Source organism: Ruditapes philippinarum, unplaced genomic scaffold (assembly GCF_026571515.1).
Source record: "Ruditapes philippinarum isolate M1 unplaced genomic scaffold, ASM2657151v2 ctg5105_1_1_1_1, whole genome shotgun sequence".
NCBI classification, from domain to species: domain Eukaryota; kingdom Metazoa; phylum Mollusca; class Bivalvia; order Venerida; family Veneridae; genus Ruditapes; species Ruditapes philippinarum.
Genome location: NW_026858020.1, coordinates 110,487 through 120,978, shown reverse-complemented (window position 1 = coordinate 120,978; position 10,492 = coordinate 110,487). Strand labels below are relative to the sequence as shown.

The window sequence follows — 10,492 nt, the reverse complement described above, 5'->3', positions numbered from 1 at the left end:
TGTATGTAAAGAAGTTGTATGCCACTTGATATATAAATACATGTAGTAATTGAAGTAAAGTAGTTCATTGAAACACCATATCCCAGATCTGTAGCATCTTTGAAAATTTGTGAGCTTTGAGTTGTGTTCATATTTTTTCATATTTTTTTAAAATAAAACATTAAGTAATGCTGTTCTTAAAAAAGTAAAATACATAGGTTTATTCTTTTTCATGTTACAGAGAAAGGAACTCATTGTTGATGTTGTTTTTCAAAGTTTAAGCAGTTACATCTTTCAAACATTTTTGTGTGTTTTGTAAGTCAAATTGTGTTCAACATGCTGTTTGTCTGCGAGTAACAGGTAAAATTGAATTTGGGATGAATTTATGATATAATAAACGAAACCAAAAGTAAATCTGAATTCCAAATATTTTATAGTGTATACTAGTGATGTCACGATGATCGAGTAGAATCGAATAATCGTCGCTTGCCGCTAATGTTAGCGACAATCGACTTCTTTACCCTAAAATCGATGTTGCTACTTAAATTTCTTTGGGTTAAAAGAAAGTCACAAAGGGACGTTACTCTAAAAATAATGTCGGACGAGGAAATTTTCAACTTCCCGGGGAAGACACGCTCGTCAGTTTGGCGTTTTTTTGGTTTTAAAAAACGTCATGACGGCCCGCCAGTCAAGCATAACCTTGACATGACGACAGTCATTTGCCGATTATGCATGAAGTCTTATGCAAACAAAGGTGAATATTTTCTTCCATTTTTTCGGATATAACCTGTTAGCGGACATTTTTGTACCAGTTTATTCGTAAGACAGTATTAACGTGTTGAAATTATTTTATGCTATGTAAATGATAATATGTAACTTGTAATGTATTCAGGTAAGGTTGATTTAAAATAAATACTTTTGAAAACAAAGTCGTATGCAAAAAAAAGGTGATTTATTTCTTCCATTTTTTTCGGATATAACCTGTTTCTGGACATGTAGTTCTTGCACCAGTTTTTATCGTAGGCATTTGTCAACATGGTAAAATACTTTGTAAATGATAATGTCTAACTTGTTATGTATCCATGTAAGGTTGATTTAAAATAAATATTATTAAAAACTAAGCCACAGTCCGAAATCTGATAAAAAAAATAAAAATTTAAGTAGTGGTTTTCAAATGGAAAGTTTGAACTGAGAAATTGTGTGTGTGTATTTTTAGGTAATACAACAAATTTACAGCAGCATTTGGACAAACATCACCGTAACACTGATGAAACTAGTCATACTGCATCTAAGTTCAAGGCCTACCCCTCCATCAAAAACTATTCCAGCCTCGGAATTGACACGACCACTTTCGACAAAGGTAAAAAAAAATGATTGGAAATGAACAGAAAAAAAAAGTTGGATGACCTTACTTTAAAACTTCTAGTCGGAAAAGTCCTGCCATTGAGTTTAGTCAGTAACCGCCACTTTCAAACCTTGATAAAGGAGTTGAATCCAAGGTAATGAAATGTATCAGGCAACAAATCAGAAAGTTGTTAACTGATATTTGAGTCATAAAAATCTTTAACTAATTCATTTTATTATAAAATCCTGTAAAGGTTCACTTCAAAATTACATTAAAACTACTGATTGAAATTAACTACTAATTACATTACAATCATAATTAGTTAATTACATTAATTAATTCATACATATAAAAGTTAAAAACTCAAGTAGCAAATTGTACTTTTACTATTAAATTGTTATCTTTTCTGATTTTTAGTTATGATTTGCCATCAAAACACGACATCAACAAAGCTTTGCTAAAAAAGGAGGTAGACATGGTTGAAAAACTAAAAAAAGACTTGCCATCCATTTCTAAAGGGGGTTTTGTAGCAATAACACACGACGGATGGACAAGCTGTGCCACCCAGAGTTATGATACAATTACAGTTCACTTTATTAATGCCAACTGGGAACTGCGAAGTGCTGTTCTTCAAACACGTAAGGTAGAGGGTTCCCACACAGCTGAGAACATTGCTGCTAAACTTAAAGGTGGGTGGAGTTTTCTAATTATAGATGATTTAAAGACAAACATAACCTAAAACAAGCTTGATAACAGTTGAAAATAATCTCTAAATAGGGCTTACCACTTTTTTTATCAAACCACAGACTAGATTTGCATATCATGATTTATTTTTAAAAACTTAAAAAAAAAACAAGTTTAATGAAAGCTTTTTCAGTTTTTGTAAAGTGTTTTTCATTTTTGTTAAAAAAGAAGTAAACCCTTTTTACAAAATACATACTTGCATGTTACTTGATAAAAAAAATGTTTTATAATATTGTTTCAAATATTTCATAGTTGTTAAAAATTTTATTTGTTCCAGAAGCTGTTATCCACTGGAATCTCCCACCTCCTATTGTTGTAACAGACAATGCGGCAAATGAAGTCAAAGCTGTGCAGATTCTTGGTTGGGAGCGATTTGGTTGCTATGGTCACCGCATTAATCTAATAGTAAAACATTCCCTTCAAGTTCCTGAAGTTGCTAGGATAGTCGGTAAAACAAGAAAACTAGTTGGTGTGTTTCATCAGTCTACAAGTGTTAACGATTGTTTGCTTGAAAAACAGAGAACAATATATCAGAACAATGTATCAATTATTGGACACAAACTTATTCAAGATGTTCCTACGCGCTGGAATAGCTGTTATGATATGTTGGAAAGGGTTGTTGAACAGAGTGCAGCTATTTTTGCTGTCGCGAGTGATGACAAATTAAGCCAGACAGCTTCTAATAATGTAAAAACTTACTGTTTGACTTTTGATGAACATAGCACTGTAGAGGGATTATTACAGTTGCTATTACCGTTTAAAAAAGCAACATCTATCCTCTGTGCTGAAAATGCTCCGACCATAAGTAAGGTATTGTTGTGCATGGCAAAAATTAATGACATCATAAACTCAAAAACTTTTTCACCTACAATTATGAAAGTTGTTACTGTAATGAAACAACAACTACAGAAAAGGACTGATCTCGAGGACATTTCTGTTATGGGGGCCATGCTTAACCCTGACCTAAAATCAGGTTCCTTTTTGTCTGATGAACAAAAGCACCAAGCACATAAGTTGCTTTTAGACAAATGTATTTCATTGTTTGGCTCACATGGGACTGTCCCTGGTGGTTTTGTAAAAACAGAAAATGATGATGCTAGTGAAACACAAACAGCAACAAGCTCCTCTGTCCTTCCTGAACTTCCTAGCCTACCTGAACTTCCTAGCCTACCTGAACTTCCTAGCCTACCTGAACCAAATGTTGATGAGAATCACAACTTTTCTTCTCCTGAACCCCCAACTAAGAAAATAAAGTGCTCTGACTAAGAAGAATGGTTCGATGATGTTATCATTACTGGGCAGTCTCAACACCAGTGTCTAGTTTAGTTGAGCAGGAAGTTGCCCGCTACCTGTCATCGCCCAGTAACAACTCTGATGATGTAAATCTCAGCTTGCTGGAGTGGTGGAAAAAAACACGAAGATAGTTATCCACGGCTCTCTATCTTGGCTAGAAAGTATTTGGCAATTCCAGCTTCTTCTGTCCCTTGTGAACGAGTGTTCAGCCTAGCTAGCAAATTAGTCAACAAGAAGAGATCTCGCCTCAGTCCAGAGAAAGTGAATTCAATAATTTTTCTTAAAATGAACATGGATTCTTACTGGTAGATTTGTTTTTCTTCAAGTTTAGTGCTAGTTAAAGGTCATTGTGAATTTAAATGGTTAAAACGATTTCTATTGTTAAGGAGTTTATGCTTTGTCTAAAGGTTTTTTTTTGTTTTTTTTAAAGATTTTACTGAATTCAAAATGTTTTTTTTTTAAATGAACATGGATTCTTAGTATTCTTACTGGTTGATTTTTGCTTCTTCAAGCTAAGTGCTAGTAAAAGTTCATTGTGAATTTAAATGTTTAAAAAGAGTTAAATTGCTATTGTTAAGGTCTTAAGGAGTTTATGCTTTGTCTAAAAGTTTCCTTTTCCTTTAAGATTTTACAAACAATTGATATGCTAATCTAGTCTGTGTTTTGTAATATATGATCATATATTATAACTTTATAAGCAAATAAAATAATAGATATTTTAAAAGATGTGCAGTTGTGTACTAGTGTAGTATTTATAATTATATCCAACTGGTAGATGAACCAGCATATTAATAGATTTCGATTATTTACCGATTTTAATTGATTAATTATGTTTGATTCAATTCGATTATCGATTATGTTTTTGGTCCGATTCTCCATCACTAGTGTATACAGTGTTAATGTGAAAATAGCATATCATATGATAAAAGTTTTGCTATTTAATGTGGTAAATATCAATACAATGACGATGTTTCTAAATTTTGATTTCGTTTTGTTTAACTCAATGTGATACATTTACAAAATCAGTAATATTTTATTTTTTTGTTCATTTGCAAGGCTCACTATTTCATGTAAATGGTCATAAGATAATGAAGCCCGAGTTCAATTTCAACCTTAAAATGCCTGTGCATGGCTATTCACACTTCACCACATTGTCTGGATTTCTATTATTGACTTTCAAGACTAAATTTACTGTTTTGATCCTGATCACATTACATGCTCTGTGGTGCCTAAATAAATGTGGATCCAGACTATTCGTTAAAGTATTCAATTTCTAGTTACGTCTAAATTTAATATAATTTCAGTATAAAACAGTAAAATAGTCATTATTTCACACTGTTGTAACTCCTAAATGTAATGATATAGGGTCACATTGTTGTAACTTATTACAGCATTCTGGTTCTTGTATTTTTGTCAATAAAATATATTTTTCAGTGATTTTTCATTTTCTTTATTTTGATTTTTTAAAAAACTATCTACAGGAACTTCTTCGTAATTAAAAGTGTAAAAGTTAAAATAATTCTGCACACTATGATGTATTTTATATTAAAATTGGTTGAGTAAGTGTGAAGATATAGCCTGTTAAAACTTTGAAGTCGATTTTCTCAAAATGGTAAAAATACGACTCATATTTTACATCATTATGGAATTAGGGCGACGATTAATGTGGATGATAATTAGTGATGGAGAATCGGACCAAAAACATAATCGATAATCGAATTGAATCAAACATAATTAATCAATTAAAATCGGTAAATAATCGAAATCTATTAATATGCTGGTTCATCTACCAGTTGGATATAATTATAAATACTACACTAGTACACAACTGCACATCTTTTAAAATATCTATTATTTTATTTGCTTATAAAGTTATAATATATGATCATATATTACAAAACACAGACTAGATTAGCATATCAATTGTTTGTAAAATCTTAAAGGAAAAGGAAACTTTTAGACAAAGCATAAACTCCTTAAGACCTTAACAATAGCAATTTAACTCTTTTTAAACATTTAAATTCACAATGAACTTTTACTAGCACTTAGCTTGAAGAAGCAAAAATCAACCAGTAAGAATACTAAGAATCCATGTTCATTTAAAAAAAAAACATTTTGAATTCAGTAAAATCTTTAAAAAAAACAAAAAAAAACCTTTAGACAAAGCATTAACTCCTTAACAATAGCAATTTAACTCTTTTTAACCATTTAAATTCATAATAAACTTTAACTGACTTTAACTAGTACTAAGCTTGAAGAAACACAAATCTACCAATAAGAATCCATGTTCATTTTAAGAAAAATTATTGAATTCACTTTCTCTGGACTGAGGCGAGATCTCTTCTTGTTGACTAAATTGCCAGCTAGGCTGAACACTCGTTCACTAGGGACAGAGGAAGCTGGAATTGCCAAATACTTTCTGGCCAAGATAGAGAGCCGTGGATAACTATCTTCGTGTTTTTTCCACCACTCAAGCAAGCTGAGATTGACATCATCAGAGTTTCTGGGCGATGACAGGTAACGGGCAACTTCCTGCTCAACTAAACTAGACACTGGTGTTGAAGACTGCCCAGTAATGATAACATCATCGAACCACTCTTCTAAGTCAGAGCACTTTATTTTCTTAGTTGGAGGTTCAGGAGAAGAAATGTTGTGATTCTCAACAACATTTGGTTCAGGTAGGCTAGGAAGTTCAGGTAGGCTAGGAAGTTCAGGTAGGCTAGGAAGTTCAGGAAGGACAGAGGAGCTTGTTGCTGTTTGTGTTTCACTAGCATCATCATTTTCTGTTTTTACAAAACCACCAGGGACAGTCCCATGTGAGCCAAACACTGAAATACATTTGTCTAAAAGCAACTTATGTACTTGGTGCTTTTGTTCATTAGACAAAAAGAAACCTGATTTTAGGTCAGGATTAAGCATCGCCCCCATTACAGAAATGTCCTCAAGATCAGTCCTTTTCTATAGTTGTTGTTTCATTACATTAACAACTTTCATGTGTAGGTGAAAAAGTTTCCTTGTTGATCTTGTTTATCATATTTTGAGTTTATGATGTCATTAATTTTTGCCATGCACAACAATACCTTACTTATGGTCTGATCATTTTCAGCACAGAGGGTAGATGTTGCTTTTTTAAACGGTAATAGCAACTGTAATAATCCGTTCTACAGTGCTATGTTCATCAAAAGTCAAACAGTAGGTTTTTACATTATAAGAAGCTGTCTTGCTTAATTTGTCATCACTCGCGACAGCATAAATAGCTGCACTCTGTTCAACAACCGTTCAAACTTATCATAACAGCTATTCCAGCGCGTAGGAACATTTTGAATAAGTTTGTGTTCAATACTTGATACATTGTTCTGATATATTGTTCTCTGTTTATCAAGCAAACAATCGTGAACACTTGTAGACAGATGAAACACACCAACTAGTTTTCTTGGTACCGATAATCCTAGCAACTTCAGGAACTTGAAAGGAATGTTTTACTATTAGATTAATGCGGTGACCATAGCAACCAAATCGCTCCCAACCAAGAATCTGCACAGCTTTGACTTCATTTGCCGCATTGTCTGTTACAACAATAGGAGGTGGGAGATTCCAGTGGATAACAGCTTCTGGAACAAATAAAATTTTTAACAACTATGAAATATTTGAAACAATATTATAAAACATTTTTTTATCAAGTAACATGCAAGTATGTATTTTGTAAAAAGGGTTTACTTCTTTTTTAACAAAAATGAAAAACACTTTACAAAAACTGAAAAAGCTTTCATTAAACTTGTTTTTTTTTTAAGTTTTTAAAAATAAATCATGATATGCAAATCTAGTCTGTGGTTTGATAAAAAAGTGGTAAGCCCTATTTAGAGATTATTTTCAACTGTTATCAAGCTTGTTTTAGGTTATGTTTGTCTTTAAATCATCTATAATTAGAAAACTCCACCCACCTTTAAGTTTAGCAGCAATGTTCTCAGCTGTGTGGGAACCCTCTACCTTACGTGTTTGAAGAACAGCACTTCGCAGTTCCCAGTTGGCATTAATAAAGTGAACTGTAATTGTATCATAACTCTGGGTGGCACAGCTTGTCCATCCGTCGTGTGTTATTGCTACAAAACCCCCTTTAGAAATGGATGGCAAGTCTTTTTTTAGTTTTTCAACCATGTCTACCTCCTTTTTTAGCAAAGCTTTGTTGATGTCGTGTTTTGATGGCAAATCATAACTAAAAATCAGAAAAGATAACAATTTAATAGTAAAAGTACAATTTGCTACTTGGAGTTTTAACTTTTATATGTATGAATTAATTAATGTAATTAACTAATTATGATTGTAATGTAATTAGTAGTTAATTTCAATCAGTAGTTTTAATGTAATTTTGAAGTGAACCTTTACAGGATTTTATAATAAAATGAATTAGTTAAAGATTTTTATGACTCAAATATCAGTTAACAACTTTCTGATTTGTTGCCTGATACATTTCATTACCTTGGATTCAACTCCTTTATCAAGGTTTGAAAGTGGCGGTTACTGACTAAACTCAATGGCAGGACTTTTCCGACTAGAAGTTTTAAAGTAAGGTCATCCAACTTTTTTTTCTGTTCATTTCCAATCATTTTTTTTACCTTTGTCGAAAGTGGCGTGTCAATCCGAGGCTGGAATAGTTTTGATGGAGGGGTAGGCCTTGAACTAGATGCAGTATGACTAGTTTCATCAGTGTTACGGTGATGTTTGTCCAAATGCTGCTGTAAATTTGTTGTATTACCTAAAAATACACACACACAATTTCTCAGTTCAAACTTTCCATTTGAAAACCACTACTTAAATTTTTATTTTTTTTATCAGATTTCGGACTGTGGCTTAGTTTTTAATAATATTTATTTTAAATCAACCTTACATGGATACATAACAAGTTAGACATTATCATTTACAAAGTATTTTACCATGTTGACAAATGCCTACGATAAAAACTGGTGCAAGAACTACATGTCCAGAAACAGGTTATATCCGAAAAAAATGGAAGAAATAAATCACCTTTTTTTTTGCATACGACTTTGTTTTCAAAAGTATTTATTTTAAATCAACCTTACCTGAATACATTACAAGTTACATATTATCATTTACATAGCATAAAATAATTTCAACACGTTAATACTGTCTTACGAATAAACTGGTACAAAAATGTCCGCTAACAGGTTATATCCGAAAAAAATGGAAGAAAATATTCACCTTTGTTTGCATAAGACTTCATGCATAATCGGCAAATGACTGTCGTCATGTCAAGGTTATGCTTGACTGGCGGGCCGTCATGACGTTTTTTAAAACCAAAAAAACGCCAAACTGACGAGCGTGTCTTCCCCGGGAAGTTGAAAATTTCCTCGTCCGACATTATTTTTAGAGTAACGTCCCTTTGTGACTTTCTTTTAACCCAAAGAAATTTAAGTAGCAACATCGATTTTAGGGTAAAGAAGTCGATTGTCGCTAACATTAGCGGCAAGCGACGATTATTCGATTCTACTCGATCATCGTGACATCACTAATGATAATGTTGGGAAAATTTATTCATGGCATCGTAAAACTGTCTAGTTGGATAGAAAACTTGTTTATTTTAGCTTTAGTTTTTTGAAGAATTGAAAGAAATGGTACCATTGCCATTGCTAATAAGCTTTATGTGATTGTTTTTAAGTTATCACATAATTGCAACGTCTGCTTCGTCTCGAATTATTTAGAAAAATGTTACCGGTTAGTGACTTTCTTCTCGTTTTGCGTAAACACAGTCCTAATTAAATCACACTATTTCTATATCTAGATACGAGTCTGTGGTATTTCTGAACAACATGGCCTTCTCCAACAAATGTATATGGATCGGACATAAGATTAGCTAGCTACAGATAACGTATTTTCATTGCACAAACATTTTAGAACGTACTTAAACATACAGAAAACAAGATTTTATTGCCAGAAATCAGATAAAAATTCAATATGAATTTGTATTATTGTATACTATGTATGAGTATATTTCAAAAAAAACAAATGATAACTTCAAGTGACCTATTTTCAAAATATTTTCTCTATTGGAGCCTGATACTAGCTGGCCAGACAACTAATGTAGCATTAGAAACTCTTTAATGAGTGAATAAACACTCAAAACGTTGTATTTTGCTCCTTTAAAGTCTGTATATAACTAAATGAGCAATGAAATATCGTTGCGTTATTCTGTGCACGTATCTAAATCTAATAGTATTTATATATATTGTATAATGACAAGTGCTGATTAAATTCCAACAAGAAAGCCCCCCCCCCTCCAAAAAAAACAAAAGGAAATCAACATAAGTCTCCCAAAACTAGGTATGACTAGGTATGATACTGATAACTCCTGTGAAGTTTCATCAAAAGCCTGATAAAGCTGGGCAATACTTTTCTAGTAGTTATTTTGTGCAGCGAAGCATGCCCGCGATATGCATAACTAGGAATGGTACTGATAACTCCTTTTGATTGAAGTTTAATTGAAATCCCCCTACAGTTTGACCTGTGTAAGTCGGGCAAGGTTTTTCTTTTTTTTAGCTCTGGTGGTCATTTTGTGCATCGAAGAAAAACATGCCCATGATGTGCACAAGTAGGGATGGTACTGATTACTCCTATGAAGTTTGGTTCAAAACTCACTAGCAGTTTGACCTGTGAAAGCCGGAAAGGATTTCTCTGTTTTCTGTTTTTCGCGATGGTAGCTACTTTGTGCAGCGAAGCGGAACGAGCTATGCACAACTAGGGATCGTACTGATCACTCCTGTAAAGATTGGTCGAAATCTTAGCAGCAGTTTGACATGTGAAAGTCGGACGATCTTGATGCGGAGGGACGGACGACTGGACGGAAAGACGGACGGCGAAGGAAAAAACAATACGTCTCCCAAGGATTTTGCGTCACGTATAAAGCGGCCCAACCATTCTATGAAACACAATATGTCATCACACATTAACAATAGACATATTCGAGCAAAGGTAAGTCATAAGAACTTAACATTTTAATTCCAAAATGTTTATTGTGTTGTTGGTATACATGTAACAATCAAATCATATTGATGGTGACTTGTTTGATTAAAGTCGATTACCTACAATCAAAAAATGTTAGTTTGAATGCTAAATGGT

The 10,492-nt window shown here is 33.0% G+C and overlaps 1 protein-coding gene across 1 annotated transcript; it reads left to right on the top strand.

Moving 5' to 3' along the window:
- Positions 1–1,353: 1,353 nt before the first annotated feature.
- Positions 1,354–3,456, top strand: LOC132751823 (E3 SUMO-protein ligase ZBED1-like). The gene is made up of 3 exons (XM_060742044.1): positions 1,354–1,478; positions 1,742–2,013; positions 2,346–3,456. Exons 1-3 carry the CDS (start codon positions 1,360–1,362, stop codon positions 3,332–3,334), a joined length of 1,380 nt encoding a protein of 459 aa, XP_060598027.1. The 5' UTR covers positions 1,354–1,359; the 3' UTR covers positions 3,335–3,456.
- The last annotated feature ends 7,036 nt before the right edge of the window (positions 3,457–10,492 follow it).